At 39.0% G+C, this 19,897-nt stretch overlaps 1 protein-coding gene across 1 annotated transcript in view; it reads right to left on the minus strand.

The window, feature by feature from the left end:
- GUCY2F (guanylate cyclase 2F, retinal) overlaps positions 1-19,897 on the minus strand; it is a 203,578-nt gene that overhangs the window by 26,828 nt on the left and 156,853 nt on the right. The window contains 4 exon segments of the mRNA XM_036270053.1: positions 5,296-5,365; positions 6,170-6,357; positions 7,130-7,159; positions 7,162-7,271. Of these exon segments, the coding sequence (XP_036125946.1) occupies positions 5,296-5,365; positions 6,170-6,357; positions 7,130-7,159; positions 7,162-7,271 (398 nt within the window).

A 19,897-nucleotide genomic window follows, 5' to 3' on the forward strand; every position in this document is an offset into this window, starting at 1 on the left:
CTGGAACTCTGTGGAAACATCCAGGATTTGGAGGGCATTCAGAGTTTTTGCTGAGTTGTGGCCACAAAGGACAGTAGCCAGTGTGCTCATTCCCAGAGCTCATAGGAAAAAAAACAGCTCCTCCCCACCCGAGACTCAGCCCTCCCAGATAAGGCAAAGAAAGGCAAATTGAGGCTCATCAACAACCAGAATCTATCCCACCCTCTGCAAATCCTCTAATGCAGAACACCAGGAATACATTCCAAGGCACTGAGTAACTGAGACTACGAGCCTCCAGGAAAAAGCTAGAGGATAACTGAATCTTTCCTGGGTTTGCAAATCTACCCAAGAAAGTAAGACTTGACAGTGGTGTTTAATGTGAGCGCACCCAGGCTCATCCAAACCCAGTACAGGGAGCCACAAACAGCAGAACACCAACACCCACAGAAAAAAATGTGGAAGGCTCCAAAACCCACTGAGATAGCCAAAATGATGAAACAAATAAACAAATCGAAAATGAAAAAACAAGAGAACTCTTTCGAAGATGAGATAAATGAAATGCAGCTAAGCAAATTTTCAGAGGTAGAGTTCAGAGCCATGATCTAGAGGAAACTCAACAGCATGAGTAGGGACATCAACAGCATGAATAATGATATAGAAACATTAAAAACCAACCAAGGGGAAATAAAGAATGACATACCAGAAATGAAGAGCACATTGGAAGGACTAACCAGCAAAGTAGAGAAAGCTGAGGACCGGATCAGTGAATTAGAAGACAGGGTAGAAATAACCAATCAGAAAACCAAAAGGAAAAAAAAACAAAACAACAATTTAAAAAAAAGGAAGATAGCTTAAGAGAACTGTGAGAAAACTGGAAACGTAATAACATTTGCATCATAGAAGTGCCCTAAGAGGAAGAAAATGGGCAAGGGTAGAGAATATATTTAAAGAAATAGTGACAGCCCAGGCCGGTTTGGCTCAGCGTTTGGAGCGTCCGCCTGCGGTCCAGAGAGACCCGGGCTCGGTTCCCGCTAAGGGCATGTACCTCGGTTGCAGTTTGTCCCTGGCCCTGGTTGGTCGTGCGGGTGGCAGCCACTCGATGTGTCCCTTTCACATCGATGTTTCCCTCTCTCTCTTTTCCTCTCTCTCCCTCCCTCCCACTCTATCTGTACAAAATAAATGGAAAAAGAATGTCCTCGGGTGAGGATAAAAAAAAAGAAATAGTGACAGAAAACTTTCCTAACTTGGTGAAGGAAGAAGGCATTCAAGTTCAAGAAGCACAGAGAGCCCCAAGTAAGAGGAACCCAAACAGGCCCACAGCAAGACACATAGTAATTAAAATGCCAAAAATTAAAGACGAAGAGAGAATCCAAAAGACAATAAGAGATAAGCAACAGGTTATCTATAAAGGAAACCCCATCAGGCTCTCAGCTGACTTCTCAACAGAAACACTACAGGCCATAAGGGAGTGGCATGAAGTAATCAAGGCCATGAAAAACATGGATCTGAATCCAAGACTACTCTATCCAGCAAGGCTATCATTCGTATTAGAAGGTCAAATAAAGAGCCTTCCAGAGAAAAAAAGGCTAAGGGAATATATTAACACCAAACTAGCACAGCAAGATATACTAAAACAATGAATAAATAAATAACTCTAATTAGTAGAAGAAATAGGAAGTAAAATAGAACCACACTAAACAAAAAGGCAAGAAATGAGTACATATAAATTATCACCTTAAATGTGAATGGTTTGAATGCTCCAATAAAAAGACACAGTGTAGCTGACTGGATTAGAAAGCATGACTCACATATATGCTGCTTAACAAGAGACCCACCTCACAACAAAAGACTCAGATACATTAAATGTGAAGAGATGGAAAAAAAAAATATTTCAAGCAAACAGAAAGGAAAAAAAAGCTACAGTACCAATACTCATCTCTGATAAAGTTGATTTCAAAATGAAGGCCATAACTAGAAACAAAGAAGGCCATTACATAATATTGGAAGGATCTATCCAACAGGAAGATATAACCTTAGTAAACATATACGCACCCAATATAGGAGCACGAACATATATTAAAAATCTTTTGGAGGACTTCAAGGGAGAAGTCAACAGCAATATAATAGCAGAAGACTTCAACACCCAACTTACATAACGGGATAGATCATCTAGACAAAAAGTTAACAAGGAAAGACACTCTAATTGAAGCACTACATCAAATGGATTTCACAGACATATACAGAAAATTACACCCCAAAACTGTAGAATTCACATTCTTCTCAAGTGCACATGGAACATTCTCAAGATAGACCACATGTTAGGTCACAAACTAAGTCTCTACATGTTCAAGAAGATTGAAATTATATCAAGCATTTTCTCAGATCACAATGGCATGAAACTAGAAATCAATTGCAACAAGAACATGCAAAGACATTTGAAAACATGGAGGCTAAATAGCATGTTATTGAACAATGAATGGATTACCATGGAGATCAAGTAGGAAATTAAAAACTTCCTGGAAACCAATAAAAATGAACACACAACAACACAAAATCCATGGAATGCAGTGAAAGCAGTTCTGAGAGGGAAGTTCATAGCACTACAGGCCTATATCAAAAACCAAAAAAGATTTCTAATAGACTATCTAACCTCACAACTTAAAGAACTAAAAGGCAAACAAAAATAAAACCCCAGAGCAAGTAGAAGAAAGGATATAGTAAGGATCATAGCAGAAATATATGACATGAAGACCAAAAATCAATTCAAAGAATCAGTAATACAAAGAGCTGGTTCTTTGAAAAGATAAACAACATTGATGGACCCTTAGCTAGACACATCAAGAAAAAAGAGAGAGAACTCAAACACACAAAATCAGAAATGAAACAGTGGAAATAATAGCTGGCACCACAGAAATACAAAGGATTGTTAACAAATATCATGAACAATTATATGGCAACAAATTCGACAATCTAAGCAAAATATACAAGTTTCTAGAAAAACATAGTCTCCCAAAACAGAACTGGAAATAGATAGTATACTTAAACAAACCAATAACAACCAAAGAAATTGAAGATGAAATCAAGACTCTCCCAGCAAACAAAATTCCAGGCCTGGACGGCATCACGGGGGAATTTTACTGAACATTCAAAAAAGAAGTAATACCCAATCTCCTCAAACTATTTTTAAAAATTCAAGAAGAAAGAAGACTTCCAAACTGGTTTTATGAGACCAGCATAATTCTATTTTTAAAAAACAAAAAAAGACACTGCAAAGCAGAAAAACATTACACCAATATCCTTGTTGAACATAGATGCCAAAATCCTGAACAAAGTACTAGCATATTGAATCCAGCAATATATGAAAAAACTTATTCACTATGACCAAGTGGAATTAATCCCAGAAATGCAAGGCTGATACAATATTTGCAAATCAATAAATATGATACAACACATAAACAAAATGAAAGATAAAAATCATATGATCATATCAACAGATGCTGAAAAAGCACTGGACAAAATCCAGCACCCATTTGTGATAAAAAAACACTCAGCAATCTGGGAACAGAGGGATCATATCTCAACATAATAAAGGCCATATATGAAAGACCTATAGCCAACATTATACTCAATGGGCAAATACTAAAAGCATTTCCCTTAAGAACAGGAACAAGACAAGGATGCTCACTTTCGCCACTCTTATTTAACGTAGTACGGGAAGACTTAGCCACAGCAATCAGACAGAAAGAAAAAATAAAAGGGATCCAAATTGGAAAGAGGAAGTGAAACTGTCATAATTTCCAAATGAAATGATGCTATACGTAGAAAACCCCAAAGCCTCCATCAAAAATTACTAGACTTAATAAATCAATTTGGCAAAGAAGCAAGATATAAAATTAATGTCAAGAAAATGATGGCATTCTTATACACCAATGATGAACCTACAGAAAGAATAACTAAAGAAACAATCCCATTTACCATAGAAGCAAAAAATAATAATAATAATAAGATACCTAAGAATAAACTTAACCAAAAATAAAGGACCTATTCACAGAAAACTACAGGTCATTGAAACAAGAATAGAGGAAGATATAAAAAAGTGGAAGTACATACCTTGTTCATGGATTGGAAGAATTAACATCATTAAAATGTCCATACTACCCAAAGCAATTTATAGATTCAATGCAATCACCATCAAAATACCAACAACATACTTCACAGAACTAGAACAAATACTTCAAAAGATCATATAGAACCAAAAAAACCCCGAATTGCCACAGCAATCCTGAAAAAGAAAAACAATGTTGGAGGGATCACTTTACCAGATTTCAGGTGATACTAGAAAGCCACTGTATTTAAAACAGGCTGTTACTGGCAGATAGATCAATGAAACCAAATAGAGAACCCAGAAATGGACCCAAGACAATATGCTCAATTGATATTTGATAAAAGTAGCAAGAGCATACAGTGGAGTAAAGACAGCCTCTTTAATAAATGGTGTTGGGAAAATTGGACAGCGACATGCAAAAACAATGAAACTAGAACATCAACTTACACCATACACAAGAATAAACTCATAATGGACAACAAACTTAAATGTGACCCATGAATCCATAAACATCCTAGAAGATACTGTAGGCAACACAATTTCAGACACATGCAGCAGAATTTTCACTGATACATCACCTAAGGCAACAGAAACAAAGGAGAAAATGAACACATGGGACTACATAAAATTCAAAAGCTTCTGCACAGCAAAAGAAACAACCACTAAAATAAAAAAAGCAACCAGCTCCATGGGAGAACATAATTGCCAATGATACATCAGATAAGGGGTTAATTTCCAAAATATATACAGTGTTCATAAAACTCAACAAAAGGAAGACAAAGAACCCAATTAAAAAATGGACAGAGGGACTAAATAGACACCTCTCCAAACAGAACACACAAATGGCTAGAGACCTATGGAGAAATGCTCAACATCACTAATCATCAGAGAGATGTAAATTAAAACAACATTGAGTTATCACCTCATACCAGCCAGAATAGCTGCCATCAACAAATCATCTAACAACATGTGTTGGCGACGGTGTGGAGAAAAGGGGACTCTAGTACACTGCTGGTGGGAATGCAGACTGGTACAGCCACTATGGAAAACAATATGGTGGTACCTCAAAAAATTAAAAATTGAACTTCCATTTGACCCACTGATCCCACTTCTAGGAATATACCCTAAGAAACCTGAAACATTAATCAGAAAGAATACATGTACCTTCATGTTCATAGCAGAACTACTTACAATAGCTATGATCTGGAAACAGCCCCAATGTCCAATTGTAGGAGTAGATAAAAAAGCGGTGGTACATATACACAATGGAGTACTATGCAGCTGTAAGAAAGAAAGATATCTTATTCTTTGAGAGGACATGAAGAAACCTGGAAAGTAATATCTTAAGTGAAACAAGCCAAGCAGAAAAAGACAAATATCACATGATCTCACCTATTTTTGAAATATAATGAACATAACAGTCTGAGGAACAGGGTAGTCCCAGAGATGTTGCATGGGTTACAGACTGACAATCCCCAGAAGAGAGGTTGTTGGGGGAGAGGTAAACCACAGAACTTATATGCATGTATGCATGATCAATGGACATGGACAGCTAGGCTGGGGACAGGGTGGGGAGGGAGAAGGAGGGGTCACTCATTGGGGGGGGGGAGAAACATCTGTAACAAAAATTGATTAATTAAATAAATAAAAATAAATAAAAATGGTACCTAAAGGGGAAACCAAATTTTAACGGCCTGTATTTCTACACACACTTTACCAAGATGAACTCTGTAGCAAAACACCAATTGGTAGGCAAAACACCATTTCTTCCTCTGTAACCCCTTCAGTGCCTAGCATGATACTGACTACACTGTGGGTAGTCAGCCACTGAAGCACAATTAACACTTTTACGCCCAACCTCTTCTTTGTCACAGTTCTAAAAAATAGCTCAAAAGAAATCTGATCAGAAATCCATGGCTTTCATTTCCAATGGTATGCCAATAAAAAAATTTAAATTTACTATTTAAATTTTAATTCATAAATAACAACATTTAATAAAATTACATCCTTCAATTTTGAAGTACATGTAGATGAGGCTCATATAAAATGTCTCTCTGGAATATATTTCTGTGCTAATTAACTTACTTTGTAGATATCATGACTGCCAATGATGGCATCAAAGAGTGTGTACAGGTCATTGAGAAGATCAACCACCTCAATGGGTTCACTCATGGCTGAGATGGTGGTGAAGTCCACAATGTCGCTGATGTAGAAGGCGACCAAGTCAAAACCTTCAGGTTTGACTGTTCAGCCATTTTTGAGGGATTTAGCAACTGATATGAAAAGTAGACACAGCTATTCCTCAGAGGACACAGGTCTCCCACCATGCCACGCACACATCTGCTAGAACACAATTTTTCCAAAGTCACTGTCAAGTAAATGATGATGAAGAAAATATCACTTGGATGAAAACATCAATTCTTTCATTTATTCTACAAATACATCTTAAATGCTTACAATGTGCTAAGCACTGTGTTAGGTACTGGAATACAGCACTTAACAGAAAGCCTTAGTCTGTGCTTTTGTGGAATTTTTTCAGCTCTCTATCCTTCTTCCTCAGCACCCCATCCCCTTGGGAAATGTTCTCAGGTGGATGCCTTTGCAAGAGACTAGTTTCCCCAATTATCTCCTAGAAGATCATGTTACAACAGAATAAGGTGCCTAGGAAAATTTAGAAATTGTGGTAACAGATAAAGCTTTCAACTAAGGTATGAAAAAACAACCCTGCTACTTTCCTCTAAGAGTTCAAATAACTGATTGGTTTTAATTGGTCAACTACCAGGCAAAGTCATGAAATGACACATAGAAAAACCAAGATACCAAAACTTATATGACCAGCATAATCCACAGGTAGTGAAAAATTAGGAAGTGTACTCTCCTCCCTTGATTTCCAATTCTTCTTTGATTTGAAGATGTGATTCAAGCCTACTGGGAGTAGAGAGAGCAGTTAGTTGATATGTTGGTTGTTTTTTATGTTTTTTTTTTTTTCTTTTTTTAGTAGAACACACTGCTATAAGGATTCACATACCTCAGGTGCTCACACACATGATGGTAGTATCTGCATTAGAAATTTTATGTTTTCTGTTTTTCGATTTCCAGCTCTTCAGCCCACTCCCAGACCAAATCTTCCAAACTGCTAGAATATTGTTCCAACATCCACATAGAATCAACAATATTGGTCTTTTTTCTTTTTGAAAGTTTTAAACTGGAAGTAAAACAGAAAGAGAAGCCAAGGAATTCTTACTTCCCAAACTCAGCAATGATGGAGCAGGATCCCTTATCAAAAACCCATTTGTTTAAAATGCCAGGGCAGGTTCAGGGAAGATTGCAGTGGGCAGGACCAGACGGAGGGTGAGTGTGTGAGAGAGTGAGCTAGTGTATGAGAGAGTGTGAGTGGACGTGAAGGTGGATGACCAAACCCGAGCAGTGCAGAGCCATGTAACAGAAAGTTCCTGTGCTGTGGATGAGAGCAGCTGGTTACCTCAGTAAGCTGCTTTTCAGGGCACTTCCCCCTGTGCCACAAGGAGGTCCCATAACTTTGGAAGATCTTGGGTCTTCCCTGGGTAAAGGCAGTGGGAGCAGCTAGGGCCCAGCAACCTGAGCCCACCAGCGTACCTGGCACCATTGGACCAGTGGAGACTCTGTGTCAACACAGACCAGTGCACAGTAGTGGAGCTCCCAAGGTGCCAGTAGCTGAAGCTGTGGACAACCAGGAGCCCAGCAGCCTCCCCAACAGTAGAAGCCTGATCAGAGTCTAGATATACCCCCAGCAACAGAGGCTGGGGAGCAGACATCCATCTCCAGGCAACAGAAGCACAGACCAGTAGCTGAGACCAATCCCCAAACACTACAGCAAAAGCTGAGCAGGAGTTGAGCCTTACACGGCAGCAGCACTCTCCAGCCACCAGCAGTGGGACCTGGGGCACCACAGAGGCCTTTGTTGTCCAGCAGCTCACAAGTGCAGTGGGAAGCCTGACCCCAAGAAGGACTGGTGCGATCCAGCTGCCTGTGGGTCCTGCTGGGTGCTGGGGCATCAGAGAAGCCTGTGCAACCCAGCAGCCCACAGCAGCAGTGATTAACCAAAGCCCCAGAGGGACTAGTGCAATCCAGCTGCCTGCCTATGGGACCTGCAGGGGGCGAGGACATCAGAGAGGCCTGTTCAACCCAGCAGGGACAGTGCCATCCAATTACCCACAGGACCTGTGGGGTACTGAAGCATCAAAGAGGAGTGTGTGACCCAGCAGCCCATAAGATAGGCATAGAGCTGGATCCCCAAAGGGACTGTGTCATCTAGCTACCCACAAGACCCAAAGAGGCCTGTGTGACCCAGCTGCACACAAGATAGGCATAGAGGATGTGAAAATGAATGCGGAGTGAATGGAAGCTACACAGACAAGTTCTGAGGGCCAAATGGGAATTACAGCTAAAATAAAGACAAATCCTCAGAAAAAAAAAGCAACAGAAAAGCAGCAGGACAGGACCATATAACCAGGGACGCTGATAGGATTTGCAAAGGCAAAGGCATGAGAGGGTGGCGGGCTGGGAGCCGACAGACAGCAGCAGTCTTAGCTGTGAGCAGTGCCCTTGGGGAATAAAGACCAAGCTTGCTCCACAGTGTAGACAGCTTGGACAGAGCTCTAAAACAGCCACAGCCACTGATCTGAGGTCTACAGCAGAAGGAGGGCAGACTGACATGGAAATCTGTGCGGACACATGGGATTTGGAGGGCACTGAGAGTTTTTCCTGAGTAGTGACCACAAAAGTGAGTGGCCAGTATGCTCCTTCCCAGAGCAGTGGGAAAAAGCAGCAGCCCCCCAAATAGATTCAGCCTTTCCCAGGTGAGGAAAAAAATGCAAATTAAGCATATTAACAAACAACATCTATTCCACCCTCTGGAAATCCTCTGATGCACACCAGGGCTACATGCCAAGGCCCTGAGTAACTGGCTACTACCCACCAGGAAAAAGCAGTAGGATAACTGAACCTTTCCTGGGCTTGCAAATCTACCCAGGAAAGTAAGACTTGACAATGGTGTTTAACGTGGGTCCACCCAAACTCATTCAAACCCACTAGAGGGAGCCACAAACAGCAGAACACCAACACCCACAGGGTAAATTTGGCAGGCTCCAAAACCCACTGAGAGAGCAAACATTGTGAAACAAAGAAACAAATCCCAAATGAAAGAACAAGAGAACTCTACCGAAGATGAGATCAATGAAATGCAGCTAAGAAAATTATCAGAAGTATAGTTCAGAGCCATAATCTTGAGAAAGCTCAACAACATGAGTAAGGACATCAGCACCATGAGTAAAGATATAGAAACACTGAAAACCAACCAAGTGGAAATGAAGAATGACATCGCAGAAATTAAGAACACATGGAAGGACTAAACAGCAGAGTAGAGGAAGCTGATGACTAGATCAGTGAATTAGAATACAGGGTAGAAATAATCAACCAATCAGAAAACCAAAAGAAAAAACACAGAAAGATAGCTTAAGAGAACTGTGGGACAACTGAAAACATAATAATACTCACATCATAGGAGTCTCTGAAGAGGAAGAAAAGGGGAAAGGTTAGAGAATATATTTGAAGAAATAGTGCCAGAAAATTTCCTAACTTGGTGAAGGAAGAAGGCATTCAAGTTCAAGACGAACAGAGAGCCCCAAGTAAGATAAAACCAAACAGGCCCACATCAAGGCACATAGTAATTAAAATGCCAGATATTAAGGACAAAGAGAGAATCCTAAAGGCAGCAAGAGATAAGCAACAGGTTACCTAGAAAGGAAACCCTATAAGGCTCTCAGCTGACTTCTCAACAGAAATATTACAGGCCAGAAGGAAGTGGCATAAAGTAATTAAGGTCATGAAAAACAAGGATCTGAATGCAGGACTACTCTATGCATCAAGGCTATCATTCAAAATAGAAGGTCAAATAAAGAGCTTTCCAGGCAAAAAAAAAAAAAAAAAAAGGTTAAAGGAATACATTAGCACCAAACCAGCAATGCCGCAATGCCAGATAGGTTAAAAGGACTGCTGTAATTAGTAGAAGAAATAGGAAGAAAAGTATAACCACACTAAAAAAAAACAAAAAAAAAAACAAAAAAACAAGAAATAAGTACATACCAATTATCACCTTAAATGTGAATGGTTTGAATGCTACAAAAAAAAGACACAGAGTAGCAGACTGGATAAGAAAGCATGACTCACAAATATGTTATTTACATGAGACCCACCTCACAAAGAAAGACGCACATAGATTGAAAGTGAAGGGGTGGAAAAAATATTTAAGCAAATGGAAAGCAAAAATAAGCTGGGGTTGCGATACTCATATCTGATAAAGTAGATTTCAAACAGAATACCATAACTAGAGACAAAGAAGGCCACTATATAATATTAAAAGAATCGGGGAACCGAAAAATGGCGGCGGAGTGAACGGGGCTACACAGACCGTCTCCCAGAACCAAACTGGAATTACAACTATAACACAGACAAATCGACGGGAAAAACCAACAGAAAAGCAGTTTGCGAAGACCATACAACGAGGGACACTGACTCCATCCCGGTAGGCTTGCAAAGGCACGAGACGGGGCTGGGAGCCCACGGTCGGCAGCTCGGCAGCCGCCTCAGCTGGGAGCAGCGCCCTCGGGTTACACTCCCAGGCGGCTCCAAAGTGCAGCCGGGACAGAGGCTGAAACAGCCACAGCCACTCACCTTGGGCTCCGGCAGAGGGAGCAGACTGGACTGGAGCTGTGTCGGGACACTCGGGGTTTGGAGGGCGCTCAGAGCTTTGGCTGAGTGCAGCCACTCAGGACGGTGGCCACATTGCTCCTTCCCAGGGCTCTGAGGAGAGGCAGCAGCCCCTCCCTCGGAGATCCAACCCCACCCTGTGGGCCATTGAAGAGCTAATTGAGGCTCACTAACAACCAGCATCTACCCAACCCTCATGAAAGCCCCGTGGCTGAGCACCAGAAGGAGTTTCTCAATCAACTGACAACCCAAAACTCATCAATTAACCTAGACTGCTAGCCTCCAGGCAAAAAGCTAGAGGATAACAGTACATTTCCAGGGCTGGCAACTTTAACCAGGAAAGTAAGACTTGACAGTGGTGTTCAACGTGGGTCCTCCCTCGCTTATCTACACACAGGAGAGGGAGCCACAAACAGCAGAACACCAACACCCACAGGGAGAACTTGACAGGCTCCAAAGCCCACAGTGATAGCCAAAATGGTGAAACACAGAAACAGAAGCCAAATGAAAGAGCAAGACACCTCCACCGAAGATGAGATCAATGTGGAGCAATTAGGCATGTTAACAGAGCTAGAATTCAGAGCCATGATCTTGAGGAAGCTGAACAGCATGAGTAAGGACATAGAGACACTGAAAATAAGCCAATTGGAAATTAAAAACCAAAAGAAGAGATAAAAAATGACATATCAGAAATGAAAAACACATTGGAAGGTTTAAAAAGTAGAGTAGGGGAAGCTGAGGACCGGATCAGTGAATTAGAAGACAGGGTAGAAAAAATCAACCAATCAGAAAAACAAAAGGAAAAAAAACTATTAAAAAACAGGAAGACAGCTTAAGAGAACTATGGGACAACTGGAAACGTAATAATATTCGCATCATAGGAGTCCCCGAAGAAGAAGAAAATGAGCAAGGGATAGAGAATATATTCAAAAACATAGTGAGAGAAAACTTCCCTAATTTGGTGCAGGAAGAAGGCATTCAAGTTCAAGAAGCACAGAGAGTCCCAAGTAAGAAGAACCCAAACAGGCCCACACCAAGACACATAGTAATTAAAATGCCACAAATTAAAGACAAAGAGGGAATCCTAAAAGCAGCAAGACATAAGCAACAGGTTACCTACAAAGGGAACCCCATAAGGCTCTCAGCTGACTTCTCACAAGAAACACTACAGGCCAGAAGAGAATGGCATGAAGTAATCAAAGTCATGAAAAACAAGAATCTGAATCCAAGACTACTCTACCCAGCAAGGCGATCATTCAAAATAGAAGATCAAATAAAGAGCTTCCCAGACAAAAAAAAAAGGCTAAGGGAATACATTAGCACCAAACCAGCACTGCAAGAAATGTTAAAAGGACTGCTGTAATTAGCAGTAGAAATGGGAAGAAAAATAGAACCACACTGAACAAAAATGGCAATAAATAAGTACATATCAATAATCACCTTAAACTTAAATGGATTGAATGCTCCCATAAAGAGACACAGAGTAGCTGATTGGATAAGAAAGCATGACTCATCTATATGTTGTTTACAAGAGACCCACCTCTCAACTAAAGACTCACATAGGTTGAAAGTGAAGGGATGGAAAAAAATTTTCCAAGCAACTGGAAAGCAAAAAAAAAGCTGGGGTAGCAATTCTCATATCTGATAAAATAGATTTCAAAATGAAGACCATAACTAGAGACAAAGACAGCCACTACATAATATTGAAAGGATCTATCCAACAGGAAGATATAACCTTGATAAACATATATGCACCCAATATAGGAGCACAAAATTATATTAAAAATCTTCTGGAGGACTTCCAAGGAGAAATCGACAACAATACAATCATTGCAGGGGACTTCAACACCCCGTTGACAGCACTGGATTGATCCTCTAGGCAAAAAATGAGCAAGGAAACAGAGACTCTAAATGAAGCACTAGACCCAATGGATTTAATAGATATCTACAGAGAATTACACCCCAAAACTACAGAATACACATTCTTCTCAAGTGCACATGGGACATTCTCAAAGATAGACCACATGATAGGATACAAACTAAATCTCTACAAGTTCAAGAAGATTGAAATCATATCAAGCATCGTATCAGATCACAATGGCATGAAACTAGAAATCAATTGCAACAAGAACATGCAAGACATTTCAACACATGGAGGCTAAATAGCATGTTATTAAACAATGAATGGGTCACCGAGGAGATCAAGGAGGAAATTAAAAACTTCCTGGAAACCAATGAAAATGAACACACAACAACACAAAATCTATGGGATGCAGCGAAAGCAGTTCTGAGAGGGAAGTTCATAGCACTACAGGCCTAACTCAAATAACAAGAAAAATTTCTAATGGACTGTCTAACCTCACAACTTAAAGAACTGGAAAGCAAAAAAAAAAAAATAAAACCCCAGAGCAAGTAGAAGGAAGGAAATAGTAAAGATCAGAGCAGAAATAAATGACATAGAGACCAAAAAAACAATTCAAAGGATCAATGAAACAAAGAGCTGGTTTTTCGAAAAGATAAACAAGATTGATGGACCCTTAGCTAGACTCACCAAGAAACAAAGAGAGAGAACCCAAATACACAAAATCAGAAATGAAAGAGGAGAAGTAACAACCAACACCACGGAAATACAAAAGATCGTTAACAACTGCTATGAACAACTATATGGCAACAAATTCGACAATCTAAACTAAATGGACAAATTTCTAGAAACACACAGTCTCCCTAAACTATTCCCGGAAGAGATAGAAAACTTGAACAGACCAATAACAACTAAGGAAATTGAAGAGGTAATCAAGACTCTCCCAGCAAACAAAAGCCCAGGCCCTGATGGTTTCACGGGGGAGTTTTACCGAACATTCAAAAAAGAACTAACACTCATTCTCCTCAAACTATTTCAAAAAATTCAAGAAGAAGGAAGACTTCCAAACACGTTCTATGAGGCCAGCATAATTCTAATTCCAAAACCAGAAAAAACAGTATGAAGAAAGAAAACTCCAGGCCAATATCCCTGATGAACATAGACGCCAAAATCCTGAACAAAATATTAGCAAATCGGATCCAGAAATACATCAAAAAAAAATATATATTCACCATGACCAAGTGGGATTCATTCCAGGGATGCAAGGCTGGTACAATATTCGCAAATCAATAAACGTGATACACCACATAAACAGAATGAAGAATAAAAACCACATGATCATATCAATAGATGCTGAAAAAGCATTTGACAAAATTCAGCATCCATTTCTGATAAAAACGCTCAGCAATATGGGAATAGAGGTATCATATCTCGACATAATAAAGGCCATATATGAAAGACCTACAGCCAACATCATACTCAATGGACAGAAACTAAAAACATTTCCATTAAGAACGGGAACAAGACAGGGATGTCCACTTTCGCCACTCTTATTTAACATTGTACTGGAAGTCTTAGCCACAGCAATCAGACATGAAGAAAAAATAAAAGGGATCCAAATTGGAAAGGAGGAAGTGAAACGGTCATTATTTGCAGATGACATGATATTGTACATAGAAAACCCTAAGGACTCCATCAAAAATCTATTAGACTTAATAAATGAATTTGGCAAAGTAGCAGGATGCAAAATTAACGTCAAGAAATCGACGGCATTCTTGTACATCAATGATGAACTCACAGAAAGAGAAACTGAAAAAACAATCCCATTTACCATCGCGCCAAAAAAATTACGATACCTGGGAATAAACTTAACCAAAGAAGTAAAGGACCTATTTGCAGAAAACTACAGGTCATTGAAAAAAGAAATAGAGGAAGATATAAAAAAGTGGAAGCACATACCCTGTTCATGGATTGAAAGAATTAACATAATTAAAATGTCCATACTACCCAAAGCAATCTATAGATTCAATGCAATCCCCATCAAAATACCAACGACATATTTCATAGAACTAGAACAAATACTTTAAAAGTTCATATGGAACCAAAAAAGACCCCGAATAGCCACAGCAATCTTGAAAAAGAAGAACAAAGTAGGTGGGATCACAATACCAGATATCAGGTTATACTACAAAGCGCCTGTAATCAAAACAGCCTGGTACTGGTACAAGAACAGGCATATAGACCAGTGGAACAGAACTGAAAACCCAGAAATGGACCCAAGGCAATACACTCAATTAATATTTGACAAAGGTGGCAGGAGCATACAGTGGAGTAAAGACAGCCTCTTTAATAAATGGTGTTGGGAAAATTGGACAGCCACATGCAAAAAAATGAAACTAGACCATCAACTTACACCATACACAAAAATAAACTCAAAATGGATAAAAGACTTAAATGTGACCTGTGAATCCATAAAAATTCTAGAAGAAAATGTAGGCAACAAAATTTCGGACATCAGACGGAGCAGAATTTTCACTGATACATCACCTAAGGCAACAGAAATAAAGGAGAAAATGAACACATGGGACTACATCAAACCAAAAAGCTTCTGCACAGTAAAAGAAACAATCATCAAAATGGAAAGGCAACCCACTGTATGGGAGAACATCATTGCCAATGATGTATCAGATAAGGGGTTATTTTCCAATATATATAGAGTGCTCATACAACTCCACAAAAGGAAGACAAAGAATCCAATTAAAAAATGGGCATAGGAGCTGAATAGACACCTCTCCAAACAGGACATACAAATGGCCAAGAGACATATGAAGAAATGCTCAACATCACTAATCATCAGAGAGATGCAAATTAAAACAACAATGAGGTATCACCTCACACCTGTCAGAATGGCCGCCATCAACAAATCATCAAACAACAAGTGTTGGCGAGGGTGTGGAGAAAAGGGGACTCTAATACACTGCTGGTGGAAATGCAGACTGGTGCAGCCGCTATGGAAAACAATATGGTGCTACCTCAAAAAATTAAAAATTGAACTTCCATTTGACCCAGTGATCCCACTGCTGGGAATATACCCTAAGAAGCCTGAAACACCAATCAGGAAGAATATATGTACCCCCATGTTCATAGCAGCACTATTTCCAATAGCTAAGATCTGGAAACAGCCCAAGTGTCCTCCAGTAGACGAAAGGATAAAAAAGCTGTGGTACATATACACAATGGAGTACTATGCAGCGGTAAGAAAGAAAGATCTCTTATCCTTTGAGACGACATGGAGGGACCTGGAAAGTATTATCCTAAGTGAAAGAAGCCAAGCAGAAAAAGACAAATACCACATGATCTCACTTCTATATGGAATATAATGAACATAACAGTCTGAGGAATACAGTAGACCCAGACACATGGAAGTAGGGCACCTACTGACATCCCTCAGAAGAGGGGATGGGGGGTGGGGGGGTGAGAAGAGATAAACCACAGAACTTATATGCATGTATGTATGACCACTGGACATGGACAACTAAGCCGGAGACAGGGTGGAGGGGGGGTGGGGTGGGGGGTGCCAATGGGGTAAAAAGGTAAAATATCTGTAACAAAAAAATAAATAATTCATAATATTAAAAGGATCTATCCAACAGAAAGATATAACCTTGGTAAACATACATGCACCCAATATAGGAGCACCAACATATATTAAAAATCTTCTGGAGGACTTCAAAGGAGAAATCAATAGCAATATACTCATAGCAGGGAACTTAAACACTGTGCTGACGTAACAGGATATATTTTCTAGACAAAAAAATTAACAAGGAAACACAGACTCTAAATGAAGCACAAGATCAAAAGCATTTAATAGATATCTGCAGAGAATTACACCCCAAAACTGCAGAATTCACATTCTTCTCAAGTGTACATGGGATATTCTCAAAGGTAGACCACATGTTAGGACATAAACTAAGTCTCTACAAGTTCAAGAAGATTGAAACCATATCAAACATCTTCGCAAATCACAATGGCATGAAACTAGAAATCAATTGCAACAAGAACATGCAAAGACATTTGATAACATGCAGGCTAAATAGCATGTTATTGAACAATGAATGGGTTACCATGGAAATAAAGGAAGAAATTAAAAACTTTCTGGAAACCAATGAAAATGAACACACAACAACACAAAATCTATGGGATGCAGCAAAAACAGTTCTGAGAGGGAAGTTCCTAGCACTACAGGCCTACCTCAAGAAGCAAGGTAAATTTCTAATACACTATCTTGCCTCACAACTTAAAGAACTGGAAAGCAAACAAAAAGAAAACCCTAGAGCAAGTAGAAGGAAGGAAATAGTAAAGATCAGAGCAGAAATAAACGACATGGAGACCAAAAACAATTTGAAGGATCAATGAAACAAAGAGCTGGTTTTTCTAAACAATAAAAAAAGATTAATGGACACTTCGCTAGACTCAGCAAGAAATATAGACAAAAACCCAAATGCACAACATTAAAAACGAAAGAGGAGAAATAAAAACTGACACCACAGAAATACAAAGGATTGTTAAATATTATGAACAATTATACGGCAACAAATTCAACAATCTAAGCGAAATAGACAAATTTCTAGAAACACATAGTCTCCCAAAACTGAATCAGGAAGAGATATAAAACTTGAACAGACCAATAACAACAAAAGAAATTGAAGATGTAATCAAGATTCTCCCAGCAATCAAAAGCTCAGGCCCAGATAGCTTTACGGGGGAATTTTACAAACAATCAAAGAAGAACTAATACCCATTCTCCTCAAACTATTTCAAAAAATTCAGGAAGAAAGAAGACTTCCAAACTCATTTTATGAGGCCAGCAGAATTATAATTCCAAAACCGAAAAAAGGCCCTAAAAAGAAAGAAAATTATAGGCCAATATCCCTGATAAACATAGATGCCAAAATCCTGAACAAAATACTAGCAAATCAAGTCTAGCAATACGTCAAACATACACCAAGTGAATTTCATCCCAGGGGTGCAAGGCTGGTACAATATTCGCAAATCAATAAATGTCATATACCACATAAAGAAAATGAAAGATAAAAATCATATGATCATATCAATAGATGCTGAAAAAGCATTCAACAAAATCCAGCACCCATTTCTGATAAAAATGCTCAGCAATCTTGGAATAGAGGTATCATATCTGGACATAACAAAGGCCACACATGACAGACCTATAGCCAACATTATACTCAATGGGCAAAAATTAAAAGGATTTCCTTTAAGAACAGGAACAAGACAAGGATGCCCACTTTAGCCACTCTAATTTAACATAGTACTGAAAGTCTTAGCCACAGCAATCAGACAGGAAGTAAAAGTAAAAGGGATCCAAATTGGAAAGGAGGCACTAAAACTGTCTTTATTCGCAGATGACATGACACTATATGTAGAAACCCCCCACAGACTCCATCAAGAGTTTACTAGAGTTAATAAATGAATTTGGAAAAGTAGCAGGATACAAAATTAACGTCAAAAAATTGATGGCACTCTTATACACCAATGATGAACTCACAAAAAGAGAAACTAAAAAAAAAAAATTCCTTTTATTATCATGGCAAAAAATAATTAGATACCTAGGAATAAACTTAACCAAACAAATAAAGGACCTGTATCCAGAAAACTACAGGTCATTGAAACAAGAAATAGAGGAAGATATAAAAAAGTGGAAGTACATACCTTGTTTATGGATTGGAAGAATTAACATCATTAAAATGTCCATACTACCCAAAGCAATTTATAGATTCAATGCAATCCCCAACAAAATACCAATGACATACTTCACAGAACTAGAACAAATACTTCAATAGTTCATATGAAACCAAAACAGACCCTGAATAGCCACAGCAATCTTGAAAAAGAGGAACAAAGTAGGAGGGATCACATTACCAGATTTCAGGTTGTACTACAAAGCCACTGTAATCAAAACAACCTGGTACTGGCACAAGAACAGGCATATAGACCTGTGGAAACAATCAGAGAACCCAGAAATGGACCCAAGGCAATATGCTCAATTAATATTTGATAAAAGTGGCAAGAGCATACAGTGGAGTAAAGGCAGCCTCTTTAATATATGGTGTTGGGAAAATTGGACAGCTACATGCAAAAAATAAATAAATAAATAAACTAGACCATCAACATACACCATACACAAGAATAAACTCATAATGGACACAAACTTAAATGTGACCCATGAAACCATAAACATCCTAGAAGAAAATGTAGGCAACAAAATTTCAGACATCATACACAGCAGAATTTTCACTGATACATCACCTAAGACAACAGAAACAAAGGAGAAAATGAACACATGGGACTACATCAAACTCAAAAGCTTCTGCACAGGAAAAGATACAACCATTGAAATAGAAAGGCAACCCACTGTCTGGGAGACCATAATTGCCAATGATATATAAGGTAAAGGGTGAATTTCTAATATATAAAGAGTATTCATACAACTCAACAAAAGAAAGACAAAGAATCCAATTAAAAAATAGGCAGAGGAACTAAATAGACACCTCTGCAAACAGGACACACAAATGGCTAAGAGACATATGAAGAAATGCTCAACATCACTAATCATCAGAGAGATGTAAATTAAAACAACAATGAGGTATCACCTCACACCTGTCATAATGGCTGCAATCAACAAATCATCAAACAAGTGTTGGCGAGAGTGTAGAAAAAGGGGAGTCTAGTATGCTCATGTTTGGAATGCGGACTCGTGCAGCCACTATGGAAAACAATATGGTGTTACCTGAGAAAATTAAAAATTGAACTGCCGTTTGACCCAGTGATCCCACTTCTAGGAACATACCCTAAGAAGCCTGAAACACCAATCAGAAAGAATATATGTAACCCCATGTTTGTAGCAGCACTATTTATAATAGCTAAGATCTGGAAACAGCCCAAATGTCCATCAGTAGACAAATGGATAACAAAGGTATGGTACATATACACAATGGAGTACTATGCAGCTGTAAGAAAGAAAGATTTCTTATCCTTTGAGACGACATGGAGGGACCTGGATGGTGTTACCCTACGTGAAACAAGCCAAACAGAGAAAGAAAAGTGTCATATTATCTCAGTTATTTGTGGAATATAATAAACATAACAGTCTGAGTAACAGGGTAGTCCCAGATACACTGAAGTAG

This window comes from Molossus molossus, unplaced genomic scaffold (assembly GCF_014108415.1).
Source record: "Molossus molossus isolate mMolMol1 unplaced genomic scaffold, mMolMol1.p scaffold_m16_p_2, whole genome shotgun sequence".
In the NCBI taxonomy this organism is placed as follows: domain Eukaryota; kingdom Metazoa; phylum Chordata; class Mammalia; order Chiroptera; family Molossidae; genus Molossus; species Molossus molossus.